A 16,821-nucleotide genomic window follows, 5' to 3' on the forward strand; every position below is an offset into this window, starting at 1 on the left:
TCTTGACTCCTCTCGTTCAGCCCCCATCTCTCGACCTCCCTTGCTACTCTCGTCCCCTAAACCTAGGAGGTCGCCAGACAGGAAGCAAGGGAGAGGGAGGTTACATCCAAGGAGGGGACAAGACACAGGAAGCTGAGGGAAGTTCATTTGTTTCTCCCAAATGATGAACATATGAGTTGTGATTGAAAGTATAGGAAGTAGGAGATTGACACAACTCTCATTCTTTGATTGCTCTCAGGTTTGACCGTTCAAGGTTACGCCGAGAAGCATGTGGAGGAGGAACAGGACAGAGCCACGTTCCTCGTTGTATCTTCCCCTCCGGCAAGCATTTGTCCTCTACCAACTCCTAATCCTCGAAGGGGATGTGCATTGGCTACTATCCCGGCAAGCAAGTTGCTTCAATTGGGTGCATGTTCGATCTGGTACCGAGGAGGAGGACATAGGGATCGCTGTTGTACATGTTCTTGCTAATGTGCTCTGTGAGTGTGAAGATGGCTACTGTTTAGAAGGATCCTAAGTTTTAGTTCTCGGGTACGCTCTACTATACGTGTGTACTTGACTCTTCCTAGTGATTTTAATTCTATGCTTCTTGAGTTCAGGAGGATTGGTCATGTTCTTCCTACTCTTTCTTACATTGGCTTAATTGCAAGTGTATGTGCTCCGGCAGAGAGCAAATTTTGAACTAGATTGGAGCTTTTGTTCTTTGTAATTAATTCTGAATTTTTTTAACTTCAGATCCTCAACTTAGATAGGTTTGGATTGCAGTCCGAGATTTCTTCAGGTTACCGGGATCAATCAATCCATAGTTTCCTGTCATATTTGAGTAGTTCATTTTGTTTGATCCATTATTAATATTATGTCTATGTTGTGATTGTCAGCCTCTGCTTGCATTAACTTTTCTTTTAACGAGCCATGAAGTGCAATGTCATGCCCTTTTGCAATTTTGCATGCAGCTGACTGTTTTTACTGCAAATATAAGAGTTATATGCACTTTTAGATCATTCTGCATTCATTGTCACCAGTAGATAAGAAGTGAACAGGTCTATCTGATGATTGACCATTTTCATGTGTATTTGGTGATTACTACTTTCTTCAGTTCAACTACTGATTTTCAGTCTGGCGTATCATATTCTAGTGAGTTGGGACAATAGTTAGCAAATTAGCTGCTGGTATGAAAACCATCAATTTTATAGGAATTTTTATGATTATCACTAAGATGAAATCATTTTCATGATCTACTCTAAATTTGCATGGTGTCATAGTCTACATGCTAAAAGTTCTCAATATATTTGTTTCATACTGCAGACAAAAAAAAAAACAGAAGGAGAAGTGCATATTGCAGCAACCACCAAGAAAAAGGTAAGTTAATGGAAATTCATGCCTGTATTGAAATGTGCAATCTGTAATGCTAATTTCGTGATGTGTGAGATATTTATAAATTATTTATCTATGAGGAAAAAAAATAATGAACTCTGCATAGCCCAAAGCATCTTCACTCGTAGCCTCTTTTCTTAGCTGTCAGTACAGCTGCGACAGGAACCTCCAAGAGCCCTATTTTCACTGCTCTGGATTGCAAGGTGACTAACAGGAACTAATAATCCATGGTTATTCTAAGTGAGTTTATTTAATTGAATTTTGATAGCTGAGCAAACTATAGAGCATAATTCATGCTAAATGAGAGGAGCAGAACAATGATGTGATGCTCTGAGAAAGTAGCTGCACATAGTGTTAGGGTATGTTTGTTTGGATTTCTGCTTTTGGACTTTTCAGTGCTTTTAGCTTATTTAAAAAGTAGTTTTTGAAAATAGTTTGTTAACTTTTACAATAAATTTTTGACTTCTCAACACATAGCTTCTCAGAAAAGTGTCTCTCAGCGAGCTTCTCAGCTTTAATTTATTTTTCTCAGAAGCAGACTTCTGACTTCTCAGAAGCCACTTCTTCAAAACCCCATTTATTTTGACTTCTAGCTTCTGACTTCTGACAGTAGCAGAAGCAGAACTAGAAGCATGAAGTAAGCAGAGCATTAGTCCTGCCACAACCCTTCAAAAAATTATCTATGTTGATCTAATCAAGTACTCTATAATTAATCCATTTCTATACATATTTGGATTATGCAACTGACATCTTTTGTAGTTCTAAGATTTAGGACTCTAGGGTAAACAAAATAATTTTCAACATACTCATTAGAAATAAAATAAGGGAATTCATACAAAACGAAAGCATTCCTCTTACGATACACATAGTACCTTCAAGAGTTAGGATATAGTAAAAAAACTAATCCTATAAAACAAGAAGCACCACCTTGAACATTAATATGATTGAGGTTGGCCTTTAGTGGGCTGGTGATGCTCCATTAGCAGTGCAGAGCGGTCGCGCAGGTGCGCTGCCTAGAAACCTTATTACCGTCCCTCGTGCGGGCTTTACGGCGGCAGAGGCTCGGAGATACCGCTCACCCTCCAACCTTGTGCACGGCAAGGAGAAGGGCCGACGAGATCCGGCAGTACAGCACACAAGATAGTGATCTGGATGGGTGGAGAAGAAAATGTGGAGCAGAGAGATGTGTCCTCAAAAGCCTGGACGTCTCCAGGATTTATTAGGAAATGGCTGCCCTCTTGGAGCCGTTTTCTCTCATAAATTGCCCACTAATTTATGCCTCCATAACTGACAATAACTCTCAGGATTAAGGCATTGATTGCGATTAAAACGGCTGATTATGACATTGATCACAATTAAAAACGGAGAGCAGCAAAAGGGCTTGCAATTTTGTGCTGCCACGCTACGACCGCGCGTCGCAAGTCACAAGTCACGCGGATATTCACGCGAAAAATACGCGAATACGCACGCGCGTGCATGTGAATATAGAAAAGTATACTCTCTCTTTCTCATTTTCTCTATTTCAAAGAGGCGAGAGAACTCAAGTATTTAAGTTGGTCTACATCCCCTTGCCTGGCAATACGGGACTAAACTTTCTTGCTTTGCATTCTCATGAATGGGCTTTAAATGGGCCACATTCCAACAGTTACAAAGTGGCTATGTGCTTACCTTCTCAAGCTTTCTTCCTTCACGAGCTGCTTGCTCCTTTGCACGCTTCAAAGCTTTAAGCCTCCAACTAGCACTTCCATCACCCACAACAGAGGATGAAAGTAACTGACTGCCCGCGTTTGAAAGGGTAGACTCTTATGGGTACCCACTCCCATTGTCCCTCAAATAAGGATTTAGTTCCCTGGGATTTGCTCTCTTGATGTTCATGCATCAAGGGAGGGCGCACGAGCATGAATCGTGGGATGTAACATGTAAAAAGGGGCAACCTCGTTGGAATGGGATCCCCTGATTTCACCAACTGGTGAAGTCAGGTGACTTCAAATTGACATGAACTATTGGATTCGAAGCGGACGAATCAGATCTGATGCTACAGTACCGCTACAATTCTGATACTACAATATTTTGTCTGCAATACCATACTATAGTACATTTTCCTGCATTGTTTGAAGTGACAATATTGTTCATCCTCTCACATTTCACTATTTATCCATGACTTCTACTGTGCTGAAGTTAGAGGATTTCGATCTGTCCTCCTCATGTGCAGCCTCATCCTTCTTCTCGTTATCAGCACTTTGAACATCACTGCCCTTAGCCCTACTGCTGCTTGTTGTCTTTAGCATCCATTTGAGGCCCATCTCCTTCCTAAACATCTCGCTTGCCCTTAACCCTTCACCTCCAATCGCATCCTCCTCCTCATTATCCTCGTCATCGCCTCTCTGCTTGCCCTTGTCACTGGCTACACAAATAGTAATACCTCATGATTAGACATCTGAGCTTTTCAAAATTAACACATTCCCGTGAAAATTAACCATCGGATTGACCTTTTCCCTTCTCAGATTAGCTGCTGGATTCCTCCTCCTTGTCAGAGAAGTCACACCACTGCCTCCAATGCTTTCCCCAGCGCTTGCTTTGAGTGAACTCATCCTCCTCCTCCTCGTCAGAGAAGTCACATCATTGCCGCCGATGCTTTCCCCGGTGCTTGCTCCGAGTGAACTCATCCTCCTCCTCGCTGATGGAGTCATCGGTGTCGGACCTGTCCTCCGAGTCCAAGCTGTAACGACAGCAGGACGCGAGGCCACAAGGGCCGCGAGAGTAGAGACCGCGTCGAGGTCGATCTCCACGAGCAGGTCCGCCGTGTCATTCGTGACGTAGTCATAAGTGATGCAGCAACTCTGCTCGTGGGTGCGCGTGACCATGTGGCGATGAACTCGCTCTGCGACTTCATGACGAAGAGAGAGCCAAAGTAGACGAGCGAGAGGAGGTCCTGGATGGATGAATTCGAGTTGTTGGAGAATGAGGAGGAAGCAGCGACAGCTGGCGCGGGGGCGGGACGGGAAGATAACTCCTCGACGAGGGTGGTAGCAAGAGGGGTGCGGAGGCACTCGAGCTCGTCGATGGACGCGGCGAGCGACTCCTCCATCTGTAGGATACAGTTGCACTTTTCCCACAACGGCCCCTTCGGTGGCCTCGGCAGCTGCCGCGGCGAAGGCGTTGGGGCGGAGGAGGAGGAGCTGGTGGGGGAGGCGGCCATGGCGGGGGGCTAGGGCTTTAGGTGTGATTTGGGCAATAGGAGCTTTGGGGTCGGAGCGGCGAGGGGTAGTTGAGGATTGAGGCGTCAACGCGTGAAATTTATTGGACGGGGAGGGGTAGGGCAATCGTGTAATCAGGTGGGTCGGATGATCGCACACGAATCTTGAGGCATGGCAACAGACCTGGGATAGCCGAACGTCCTGTCCGGTGCAGGAAACACTATGTATTTTTAAGTAATAGAGAATTTTATAACAATAATAAGTAAACTTATATGTATAAGCAAATACAAAAGGCTACATCCATTATGTCACTAGGCTAACCTTCCAGCATACGTTTGCATTTGTTAGCTAAAATAATGGCTAAAATCTAAAATTAGATAACATATGCGACCATATTTATCGAAATAGATAATATATCATCGTATTTACAATTTTAGCTTCCATATTCGGTACCTCATTTGCCGAAAATTAACTTTTGGTACATCATAAGCCGAAAAAATACGGGCCCGATCATATTCGGCACACGAGGTGTTGAATATGGTACTGTAGCCTATATTCGACACCTCATATATCAAAAATCAGGTGTATTCAGCATACGAGACGCCAAATATGACACTGTAGACTATATTCAACACATCATATGTCAAAAATCAGGTATATTTGGTACATGAGATGCCAAATTTAGCATGTACATGAAGTTCCTGATATAAAATAACAGTATCAAAGTGTCTGCAGCCGGTACATGCCATATTCGACGCACGAGATACCGAATATGGCACCGTAGCCTATATTCAGCACCTCATGTGTTGAATACACCTGATTTTCGGCATATGAGGTGCCGAATATGGTCGGACCCGCGTATTTTCGATGTACGGTGTACCAAAAGTCAGTTTTTGGTAAATAAGGTACTGAATATAGATGCTAAAATTGTAAATACGATAATATATTATCTAATTTTATATTTTGGGTCTAAATACGAAAAAAAAACGCACGTTATACGCGTCCACTTAACCAGAATCGCGCAACCAATCAGCTGGGCTCGGCAGCAAAGCCCAAAACTGCGGCCGTCACGCTTCTAGGGCCCACACTGATGAGGAGTCCAGCTCACAAGAAATCCTGTAGGGAGCAGGCGCGCGGCGTGTCCAGGTCCGATTGGCTGGAGAGTACCCTTTTATACTGCCGGTGCGCCTCCGCGAGTCCAAAAAGGGCAACTTCCCTCGAATCCCCCCCCCCCCTTCCCCTCTTGACTCGAGAAAAGGGCAAACCAGCCCCAGCTGCCGGCGCCGAGGTAACTACTCGCCCGTAAATTTCCCTCGATTTTTCTCAAATCCATCCCAAAATTTGGTACGCCGCTAGTGAGATCGCGTCAGATCTGGTGTGTTTCGAGGTTTTCCGGGAGCTGATTCGGCTGAATCTGAGCGTTGGTTTGGGGGAATCGGGGGTGTTTGTTGAGTTGATGCCGTCGAATCATTTGCGGTGTAGAGAGATAAACTGCCCTGCTCCCCGCAGGTTCATCAGCTCCTCCGCGCAAGCAGCAGCTGATCCGCAGCCACGAAAGAGGTCTGGTTTCGTAGCCCTTCCCAATCTTCTGCCATGAAGAGCCGCTCCGATCCGTCGGACGGAGGCGACGATCCCCGGACGATGCCCACTGGTGCCACGGTCGACGGCGGCTCGAGCGAGCCGAGTAAGAAGCAGCGGACGGAGGAGCCGTCCCCCAGCTCGAGCGGGGCGGGGGAGTGCTCGTCCTCCCGGGCTCCGCCGCAGCCGCCGCAGCGGGAGCAGCAGCCCCCGCCGGACGCTGACGCCGGAGGGGGCGACGAGCAGGCGAGGTTGCCAGATCTCGGGGAGGACCTGGTTTTCGAGGTGCTGCGACGGGCGGAGGCGCGGACGCTGGCGGCGGCGTCGGGCGTGAGCCGGGGGTGGCGGCAGCTGGCGCGGGACGAGCGGCTGTGGGAGGCGGCGTGCGTGCGGGAATGGGCGAACCTTGGCTTCTCGGAGCAGATGCTTCGCAGGGTCGTGCTTTCGCTCGGCGGTTTCCGCCGCCTGCACGAGCTCTACATCCGCCCGCTCCAGCGGCGTGGTGCTGGCGCACCGCGCAGGCAGTGGGGGCGGCAGGTGCCGGTGAGGATGGGCCGGGACCAGGTTCAAGTCTCGTTATCTCTGCTCTCGACATCGTTCTTCCAGAAGATGCCTAATGCTCCTCCTGCTCCTAAGAAAGACAAGGATAACGATAGCGATAAGAGTGGAGGTGGCCAGTGCGGGTGATCAAGTTTGCGAAAAATAGCAAGTGTATCTCCCAAACAGCATCACCACAAGCAGCCTATGCAATCGCTATGCGGCCTGGAGACCTAATAATCGATTCTTCTTGCCACTGGGCTGACTGGAGATGCTAGAGGGGTGGTGAGGCAGAGATAGCAGAGTTTTGGGGCTGTTGATAAGGGACACAGGGAGATGGAGTTGTGCAAGGTCGGATTTTTTTTTTTGTCTTTTTTACTACATTTGTAAGAGTTTTAAGGTTGATAATCACTTAGACTAGTGGCCACAGAAGACTATGTGGATAGGTGCGTATGTCTTGATGGGCAGACAATCTACCATGAGAGGCATGGAGCAAATATGTGTCAAGAGTGCAGCGCCGTGCCCTATGTACTGTCTTGCCATGGCATTTGTCAACTCTCCATGGGTCAGAGGGCATGCTGAGGCGAGCTTTTCTTTGGCTTGCAAGCTTATTTTCACTCCCATGGAAAGGGAAATGACTTTACCTGTTTGAGCACAAGGTTGTGGAATGACTTGAGGTATTGATTGCTGCAACTGAATTTCAGTTTAGTGATGCATTTTTCACACTATTGTTAGGTTTGTTAAGCAAACTGCAGATGTGATTCGACTGTTGCGTACTGATTAACAATGTTTGTTTGGACGTAATTTGATTTTCAAATTGAAAATTCAAAATTGGCAAAGTCGTCATGTATGATACATTTGTGCTTGGACTCATGTAGGGTCATTTCAGTTGGATCAATCCGATGCTTTTGTGGATTTAACTTTTGCCTGACTTTGTGCATTGCAGAATTTTGGTTTCTTAAGGTGATTGAGATTATCCCTTCCTGATTGTTTAAACATTCTCTTGTAAAATCTGATATTACCTTTTATAGTGAAAATGTTTCCTGTTTTCCGCTATTTCAGTTGATTTTTTTAGATAAAGTGTATGGATTGTGCTCCACTGTTGTTGTGTTTCGCTGTCATAATTTGCACTTAGCTCACCAAAGTTTTTCCTCAAATCCTCCAGTTTGATCTTTGGTGGACTGTCAGAAACCACAAACAGTAAAGATGTCGCTGCCTGCTGAGCTTTCCCGTGAGGAAAACGTTTACATGGCTAAGCTTGCAGAGCAGGCTGAGAGGTATGAAGAGATGGTTGAGTTCATGGAGAAGGTGGCTAAGGCAGTTGATTCTGAGGAGCTCACGGTGGAGGAGCGCAACCTTCTATCAGTTGCTTACAAGAATGTCATTGGAGCCCGACGTGCCTCATGGCGCATCATATCCTCCATTGAGCAGAAGGAAGAGGGCCGTGGCAATGAGGACCGTGCCACTCTCATCAAGGACTACCGTAGCAAGATAGAGACTGAACTCACCAAGATCTGTGATGGAATCCTCAAGCTCCTTGATTCCCACCTTGTCCCCTCAACTACTGCTGCAGAGTCCAAGGTTTTCTACCTCAAGATGAAGGGTGACTACTTCAGGTATTACAATAATACTATTTCAGTAAATTTTATTTTGTTGCACTATTAAATCATTTTGATCGAAACTATGGTGTTACAGGTATCTTGCAGAGTTCAAGGCTGGATCTGAGAGGAAGGATGCAGCTGAGAACACCATGGTGGCATACAAAGCTGCTCAGGTAATTTGCTTGTCCTGCATTTCACAGTCCTCACGTTAATTTTGTTATCTGGGGCATTAATCTTTTTTATATATCTCATTTATCATTAAGAGCATTGTGTTGCTAATTCTTTTTCTGCTAAATCTTTCAGGATATTGCACTGGCAGAGTTGGCCCCCACTCATCCTATTAGGCTTGGGCTGGCGCTCAATTTCTCAGTGTTTTATTACGAGATCCTCAACTCTCCTGACCGTGCTTGCAATCTCGCCAAGCAGGTTTGATGTCTAGAACTCCAGATCAACAACATGAACTTTGTGCTACTTTTTGTTGCAATCCTTATGAAAATATGAACTGAATTCGGGCTGTGTGGAATTCTAAACGCTGAGGTTCAGACAGCTGTTATGATATATTTTGGCTTGGGTTTAATCAAATGACGAGGGCAAGCTATTAAGACATCAGGAGCATGTTTATTGAGTAGTGTAACTAACGGTGCGGCGAATCTAAACTACCGATGAGGATAGGTGGTATGGCATCATGATGAACCAAAGAACATTTTTAAGCTCCTTAATATGAGTAAGGAAAATTTAGATCAAGTGATGAACCAAAAGAACAAGTATCTGCACATAACAATTTTGGCAGCATTTCTTCTACAATTCTGCAATTTTTGGATTAATAATATTTACATTTCCTCTGTTGGAGTTGATTTTTGTGGTCCAATTAAGATTTGCCATTGGGTGGGCCCTTATTTCCCCTTAATCTTTTTGAGACCTCAGTGTTTCAGTCCTTATTTGACATAGTAGAGCTATACTCTTGGTGTCTTACTCACTTTGCGTTTGGTAGGCTTTTGATGAGGCCATCTCGGAGCTGGATACCCTGAGCGAGGATTCCTACAAGGATAGCACTCTGATCATGCAGCTTCTGCGTGACAACTTGACCCTGTGGACTTCTGACATCTCGGTATTTTTCCTCATCCTAGCATATTTCACGTCACATCCTTTTTTATCTGGAGTCATCCTATATATTCAAATTCCGTTTGCTTGGCTATAGGAGGACGCCACTGAAGAAATCAAGGAGGCTCCCAAGGGCGAATCTGGAGATGGGCAGTAAAGATGATCTATGTGCCCAGAAATTACATTGTAGTATTTGATCAACTGACACTACCATGTGCTCTGGGTTCCTGTTCCGTCAATATAGATTTGTATTGTTCTCCTGATAGCTCAAAATCGGAGACTTCAATTCATGCTGTGCTAGGATTGCTTGCGACTGCCTCAGTGCTTGGCAGGCGGGTTATCAAGCTATACTTGGTTCAGGGAGAGACTATTTGAATCCTTCATGTTACATTGTAATTTTTAGATTCTGCGTCGCCTTGTTGCTTGTGGGCTGTTATGTCTCGAAATTCCTTTTTTCAGTTCTTGGTACTTTTTCCCTCTATGTGCATGCTCTTGAACTGAATGGGTTGAATGAGCCTGGGCTGCTGGATTGAAGGTTTAGCATGGCATGGCGATTTCTTGATGTGGTAGATGTATATGTGAACTACTGACCATGACAAGATGGCGCATGCCCTTCTATGAAGCGGCAAAGTATTGGGTTTAGCCTCTTGTGCCATTGACATCAACTGCATTCATCATCCGCATAAATCTGCAGCTGAAATCTTTGCTTGAAGCATGTTGCGTTGCACAACTCTTTAAGTTTATGAGAACTGTGACATTGAACATAACGCATGATTCAAACAGCCTAGAAGACCAGAAAAACACACATGATGCGAGTATGTTACATATGTGCTTCCCGTTTACGCTACGTTCCAAACTTTGCATTGCTAGGTGCTAACAATTTATCAGCCAAGTTGATAGCTAGGATAGGCCGAACCAAAACATGTTCTAACATCATAAACAGAAACTAGAAGTGTCACAAGACATTGTTCCAGGTCTCCCCGATTGCCCACTAACGCACGATTGAGTCCATGACAATCTCCAATTTTAGTTGCAATTTCTATGATCCTTCAGTTGGAGGATGGACTGAAATACACCATCTGTGTTAGTATGAGCCAAATGCACAAGGCTTGAACCCACCAGACCTCCTTTCCCTCTTCTCCAGCACTGTCTGCAGCCTCTCTGCTTCCATTTTCATATTTAAAAAATCTCTCCATGGCCTGCCTCTGCTCAAATAGCTCAACTTTTGCTCATTCCTCATACTCATATGCCGTCCTGGAAAAAAAAAATCCATGTAAAGAGCATTAATATTCTAAGAACCATGGTAAGACAGAAAACTACAATATGATGATTTTAATTCTTAAAAACGTTCGAAAACACGTTGCCACCTGCTTAACTAATACATCATATTAGAAAAATCTTCTGTTCCTCGCAAAAAAAAAAAAGAGAGGAGAAAATTATCTATGTGAACTGTGAAGGAGACATTTTCCATGTGCATTCACATGTATATAAAATCGCAAAAAACACAAACCCGGCCCTCCAAATCTCCTCTTGTAGATCATGCAACTCTGCTCTTATAGCAGGTATTTGTTTGTGCTCAGACTGGATCTGTTGTAGCTCCCTAAATAATGATCGAACATTCGCAGATGACTCTTCAGTCTTCACGCAAAGCTTCCAGCTCCATCTTTTCAAAACTTTGGTACAACACTTCTCCCTTGATAAACAAAAGAGCATGCATATCTTCCTCTAATTTCAGGCCTCCTTGATAATATCCCTACTCCAGTTCATTATTAGCATGAAGCCTGGGAATGGTTTGCTTAGTAAGTATATGGATCTCGTCTTCAATGAGAGCTAGTTCTTGCATAAGGCCTAAAATATCCTCCAGTACAAGAGTATTTTTTGAGGGAAACTGGAGGGATCTAGTCCCTACAGATTATATTAATTAAATGAAGTAGAAAGGAGTACAGGGGAGTTAGGGAGGAAAATAAAATAAAATGAAGCTAAGAAGTTACAGGCTTAAGTATATCCATTGAGAAATTTGAGGAAAGTATTTTCTCTTTGCCCTGTGCACCATCAAGGTAAATTCATGACGAAATCTCATCTTGCATCTCGGAATTGTGGGGTCAATGCCATTGAAAAATCCAGTATAGCCCTTTTCTATAAGACCCTCTTCGGATCTGATTGTAGGAATGGATTGAACTTAGCTGATTCATTCTGGGACAACCATGACAAGTTACCTCCTGATGCCTTAGACACCCTGATTCAGCCCTTTTCTACCAAGGAGGTGGAAAAGACCTTCAGAGATATGAAAGAAGACTCTACCCCTGGTCCTAATGACTTCACTGCCACCTTCTTCATGGTGTTCTGGGATTGGATCAAAGGGGACATATTTGACCTGTTCAATGACTTTCATGTTGGAAGGCTAGATCTGAAGAGACTAAATTATTAGGTTATAACTCTTATCCTTAAGGTCAAGGAGGCCAACACCATTAAAATATACATACCCATCTGGGTCAAGGAGGTCAACACCATTAAACTATACAGACCCATATGTCTTCTCAATATTGATTACAAAGGCTTTACCAAGGTCCTCAACAATAGACTCACCCAAGTAGCCAAGGAGGTTATTGATCCAAGCCAAACAACCTTTATCAAAGGAAGGAACATCTTGGAGGGAGTGGTAGTTCTCCATGAAGTAGTTCATGAGTTAAAGAGTAAGAGACAACAAGGGTTGTTGGTCAAAATAGATTTGAAAAGGCCTATGACAAGGTCAAGTGGAGCTACCTGGAAGATGTCATGAGGGGGAAAGGGTTCCTCCACATGTGGATTCGATGGGTCATGCAATCTGTTGTGGGAGGTAGAGTCTACATTAATATTAATGGCTAAAGGGGACCATATTTTAGAACCTACAAAGGACTAAGACAAGATGACCCCTATCCTCTTTGCTCTTCAACATTTCAGTTGATGCTTTAAATACTCTGATGGCCAAAGCTGCAACCAAAGGTCTACTTAAGGGGGTTGTAGACCACTTGATCCCGGAGGGATCACTCATGTTCAGTATGCTAATGACACAATCCTTATGGTTGATGGCACTGACAACTCTATCCTCACTCTCAAGATCATTCTTTACTACTTTGAGTGGTTGTTTGGGCTCAAGATCAATTTCCACAAGAGTGAGGTCTTTGCCTTTGGGATGGACCAACAACGGCAGGAAAGGGTGGCAAACATGCTTAACTGTAAACTAGGGCAACTCCTTTTGAAATATCTAGGCATCCCTGTCTCTAATCATCATCTAGGGACTGCTGCCTCATCTTATCTCCTTTTAAAAATGACTAAAATATTAGACCCATGGAAGGGTAAAAACCTAACCTTTGGGGGCAAACTGATCCTGACAAACTCTTGCTTGACTAGCTTGCCCATGTATACCATGGGTATCGACCTCCTCCCCAAAGGGATCCACAAGAAGATGGACACTATCAGATCCAGATTCTTTTGGAGAGGGGCTGACAATATGAACAAATACCATATGGTCATATGGGAGGCTATATGCAGGCCCAAGGACTATGGAAGTCTAGGCATCCTGAATACAACTGTCATGAGTGAATGCTTGTTGCTGAAATGGGTTTGGAAAATTTGTGCTGGGTCGGAGGACATCTGGTTCAAATTATTCAGAGTCAAATACATGCATGAGGTTTTTTCACTTCCAGACAAAAAGGCTCCTCCCAGTTTTGGCAAGGCTTACATAAGGTTAAACACCTCTTTCATCGGGGGGCTGAGTATAAAGTAAATAATGGTAGCAAAGTGCTCTTTTGGAAGGATGTGTGGCTGGGTGAAACTCCACTGAAAACCCAATTCCTTGAACTCTTTGACCTGTGTGCTGACCCAGAGCTCATTGTATCTGACTGCTGGGTCAACAATGAATGGGATCTGCAATTTAAAAGGAGCTTGACTGCTAATGATTTGCTCAAGTGGGAGGAGCTGATGCACAAGCTACAGTGCACCCAGCTGAATGATAGGGAAGATGAGGTGATCTGGTCCCTGTACAAATCAAGGAGATTTACCATCAGATCGATGTATAGATTTCTTACCTTTGAAGGTGTTTCCATCAAGGAAGATGAGAAAATTTATTCTTGTAAAATTCTTCTTAGGATTAAGGTATTCCTTTGGCAGATACTACACAATAAGCTTCTTGTGACCTTTTTCCTAAGAAAGAGGGGTTGGAAAGGGAGCTTGAACTGTTGTCTGTTCAATAGACCCGAGGACGCCAATCATATCTTTTTTGGCTGTGCGATAGCCCAATTTTCTCGGAATAGGTTCCCCATCTCGGTAGCTAACTTATGGGCAAGCTGGCTTCTGAAGTTTTTTAAAATCTCTCAAACTCTAGGGATGTTCCTCTTTGCAAGTATAGCTTGGGCCTTATGGAGGACAAGGAACACTATGGCCATCGAGAAGAAGTTTCCTAACAAGCCTGCGGATGTCCTGATTCTCGCTATATCGTTCGTGTAGAAATGAAGCATCATCCTCAGACGAGATGACAAGCTCAAGGTGGGCAATGCCTCCTCCCAGGTCTGCGAGTGGCTGCAAGAATGCGCACCTGCTGATGGCCTTATTTTTGAAGTTTATGAGCTCTAATTGGGTGTTATTTGGTCGTGTGTAATAGCCTATCCGTGTCTGACGTCTAGAACCCGATTTGTTTGATCTTGTGTTTATGCTGAGTGTCCCAACAGTCTGATGTTTTTGCTATTCTTCTCCTCCTTTCTGATATCATATACTTCTGTTTATTGTTATGTACCCTGTTATTGGTTTTCAATAGAAGCCGAGGTAATCTCTTTTAAAAAAAAAAAATCTAGTATAAGAGTATTGTTAGCAGCAATTCTCTGATTTTTATCACGACGAAAAACAAGCACCTCTTGAAAAGGGAGCGGAGGCATGGGTAGAGGGACTCCTCCAGCTAATGGATTTGAAGGGTCGTCTCCGTAACCAGGCCTATTACTCCAAGGTTGCCAAGGCATAAGGCTATTCGATGATGCTTGAGATGGACTAAGAAGAGGACCTGCAACCTACGAATGGACAAGTATTGTTATAGCATGGAACAAACAGATTAAGCTATTTTTCAAAAGTTGAAATCAGCTAATCATTTCCAAACAAGCATGAGCAAAGTTCAGATGCACACAACTGCATGATAGACGGTGATGATACAAGTACACCTCAGATAAAAAGAACTTCTGATCTTCATCACACGTCTACAATGGGGCTAGCTCATTTAGCTTTTTTCTGCCACCATGACACACCATCAAACCCATCTATTAAGTGTTTTGAGACCATCGTTTTACTTTTCCATGCTGTAGCTTCTAATGTTTGGTCATGTTATACACTCATCTATTGTGGTGGATCAATTAAACTTCCATATTCCATTTTCTGCATTTTCAAATGAAACTAAAAAATGAAATTAGTGTATTTTTTACCTAAATTGCAACTCGTGTAGCTCGGTCATTGTAAAGTGCAAACTTTTTAAAACACTAGAGGAGGCAAACATTCACAAGTTTCATATAATCGGTTGCTCTCTAAAAATTAATGAGCGCATGGTGCACTTCTTGAAATGAGGGGTATATGGTAGCAAGGTTAAGCATATGTGATCCCTCAAATTCAACATTCTTATGTGAAATATGGGAATACAAACTGATCCAAAGTGCAGAAATGGGTGCATTTCATATCAAAATCATGACGCTTCTGTAAGCATGCCTCCAGATAATCATAAGGGGTGCTAAAAAGTAAAAAAAAAAAAAAAAAGCCCCCAAATTAAGCAGAAAACCACTCCAAGTTTACATGCACATACACACAGAACCACAAATGTGAGAAGCAACAAGCAACTTATTTTCAAAAAAAAAAAAGAAACAACAAGCAACGAGCATAATTGATAGAAATAACTACGAATTACCCTAGGACCAGGAAATTTCGCTTTCTTGCCAGCATAATTACTAAGCTTGATGATTTACTTGATGAGGTAGCATAACCACGTTGAAAATTTAGCCCTAAATCCACCCTAATAGCAACCATATCAAGAACTAGGCACCCAACAAGCGGATTCCAGCAGGGCAACGTCACAGGAACAAAATTCTACAGCAAAGTAATTCTAGCTTCCGACAACGAGGTGCTACCCACTTGAGGCCGCCTGATTCTGGTTCCTAAAAATACACTAATGGAGCGTTCTTGGCAAATGAATTCAAAGGTGCAACGGGGCTGTGGTGCGAGATGAAAATGGAACCTTTCTTACAGCATCATCAAGATGGCTGATGGCGGTTTCTAATCCTTTGATCGCGGAAGCGGAAGCCTGTAGGGATGGTCTCCGGCTGATATCTTCATGGGGACAAGTTAAAGTCATTGTTGAGACGGACTCGAAGATTATGGTTGACCTATGGCACTCAAGAAACCAAAGCCGTTCAGAGATTATGGTGAACCTATGGCACTCAAGAAACCAAAGCCGTTCAGAGATCATGGCGATTTTGGCGGATATTCATGAGCTTAGCTTAAACTTCCCTTCTTTTTCAATTGTTCATGTAAAGCTTGAGGCGAACTTAGCGGCTCATCTTTGTGCTGTGCAAGCTTCTCCTGATTCAATGTACTCATGCTGGACTTCTCAAACACCGTCAATCGTCATTCCTTGTTCGGTGTTTGCAAGAGGACTGCATCCCTGATGTTTAAATGAAGAGAAGTGCTCTTGATCTCAAAAGAGATCACAGCATGTGATCCTGTTAACCTGGCAAAGCCATCGTTCCTGCACGGTGCGCGCGCAGGTGCAGGGGCTTAACAAGTCAAACGGATCCAACAACCTCACACCGTCGCATCGCCGATCGCTTCTGAAGCGACGATGCGCCGCTGCGTGTTCCTGGCCGCTCTCCACCTCTTCCTCCTCTCCTCTCGCGTTGCCGTCGTCGGCGCCGCGGGCGCCCTGGACGCCGCGCCCCCGGGGTGCCTGGACGAGCTGCTGCCGTGCACGGCGTACCTCAAGACCGCCAAGGACCCCCTCCACCACGTGCTGCACGGCCATGCACCACGCCGCGGCCGCGGAGATGCCGTGCCTGTGCCGCCTGCTCGCCGACCCGGAGCTGCTCGCCACGTTCAACGTCACCAGGGAGCAGATGTTCAGGCTCCCCGCCATCTGGAAGGCACCCACGAGCCAGGTGAGTGAGCCGGTTATTAGCCCTCCCCTCCCCTGCAGTGCACGCACGCACCGATCCATGGCATATGACCCGTGAGCGCTCCTGGTGCATGCATGCAGTCGTCGAAGCGCCGCCGCCGCACCACCAAGGTGATTCGTCGGGCGGCGACCGGTTCAGGTGCAGCGTCGTCTGGCGCGTGATCGCGTCGGCGGTTTTGGGCGGAATGCTCTCGGTTGCTGCGCTATCTTAGGCATTTTTTTGGATGATCTTGTGACGCAGAAATTTGCACTAGCT

The 16,821-nt window shown here is 44.7% G+C and overlaps 3 protein-coding genes and 1 pseudogene across 6 annotated transcripts; 2 read left to right on the forward strand and 2 right to left on the reverse strand.

Moving 5' to 3' along the window:
• Nucleotides 1-3,521: 3,521 nt before the first annotated feature.
• On the reverse strand, nucleotides 3,522-4,573 carry LOC133917939 (uncharacterized). The gene is made up of 2 exons (XM_062361750.1): nucleotides 4,236-4,573; nucleotides 3,522-3,774 (listed from the first exon to the last, which is right to left on the reverse strand). Exons 1-2 carry the CDS (start codon nucleotides 4,571-4,573, stop codon nucleotides 3,522-3,524), a joined length of 591 nt encoding a protein of 196 aa, XP_062217734.1.
• Nucleotides 4,574-5,775: 1,202 nt separating this feature from the next.
• Nucleotides 5,776-9,816, forward strand: LOC133919157 (14-3-3-like protein GF14-E). 4 transcript variants are annotated; one of them, XM_062363451.1, is made up of 7 exons: nucleotides 5,800-5,859; nucleotides 7,565-7,649; nucleotides 7,852-8,302; nucleotides 8,382-8,460; nucleotides 8,591-8,713; nucleotides 9,279-9,395; nucleotides 9,486-9,816. In XM_062363451.1, exons 3-7 carry the CDS (start codon nucleotides 7,893-7,895, stop codon nucleotides 9,543-9,545), a joined length of 789 nt encoding a protein of 262 aa, XP_062219435.1. In that variant the 5' UTR covers nucleotides 5,800-5,859; nucleotides 7,565-7,649; nucleotides 7,852-7,892; the 3' UTR covers nucleotides 9,546-9,816. The 4 variants fall into 4 exon arrangements, with proteins under 4 accessions (XP_062219433.1, XP_062219435.1, XP_062219436.1 ...); XM_062363452.1 differs by lacking the exons at nucleotides 5,800-5,859; nucleotides 7,565-7,649 and adding exons at nucleotides 6,866-7,037; nucleotides 7,117-7,363; XM_062363450.1 differs by lacking the exon at nucleotides 5,800-5,859 and adding an exon at nucleotides 6,874-7,363.
• Nucleotides 5,798-7,344, forward strand: LOC133919159 (F-box protein GID2-like). Its single transcript, XM_062363453.1, has 2 exons — nucleotides 5,798-5,859; nucleotides 6,081-7,344. The coding sequence occupies exon 2, from the start codon at nucleotides 6,165-6,167 to the stop codon at nucleotides 6,834-6,836; it is 672 nt and encodes a 223-aa protein (XP_062219437.1). The 5' UTR covers nucleotides 5,798-5,859; nucleotides 6,081-6,164; the 3' UTR covers nucleotides 6,837-7,344.
• Nucleotides 9,817-10,110: 294 nt separating the features above from the next.
• LOC133919160 (protein FLX-like 3) lies at nucleotides 10,111-14,379 on the reverse strand (annotated as a pseudogene).
• Nucleotides 14,380-16,821: the final 2,442 nt, after the last annotated feature.

This window comes from Phragmites australis, chromosome 5, assembly GCF_958298935.1.
Source record: "Phragmites australis chromosome 5, lpPhrAust1.1, whole genome shotgun sequence".
Lineage (NCBI taxonomy): Eukaryota > Viridiplantae > Streptophyta > Magnoliopsida > Poales > Poaceae > Phragmites > Phragmites australis.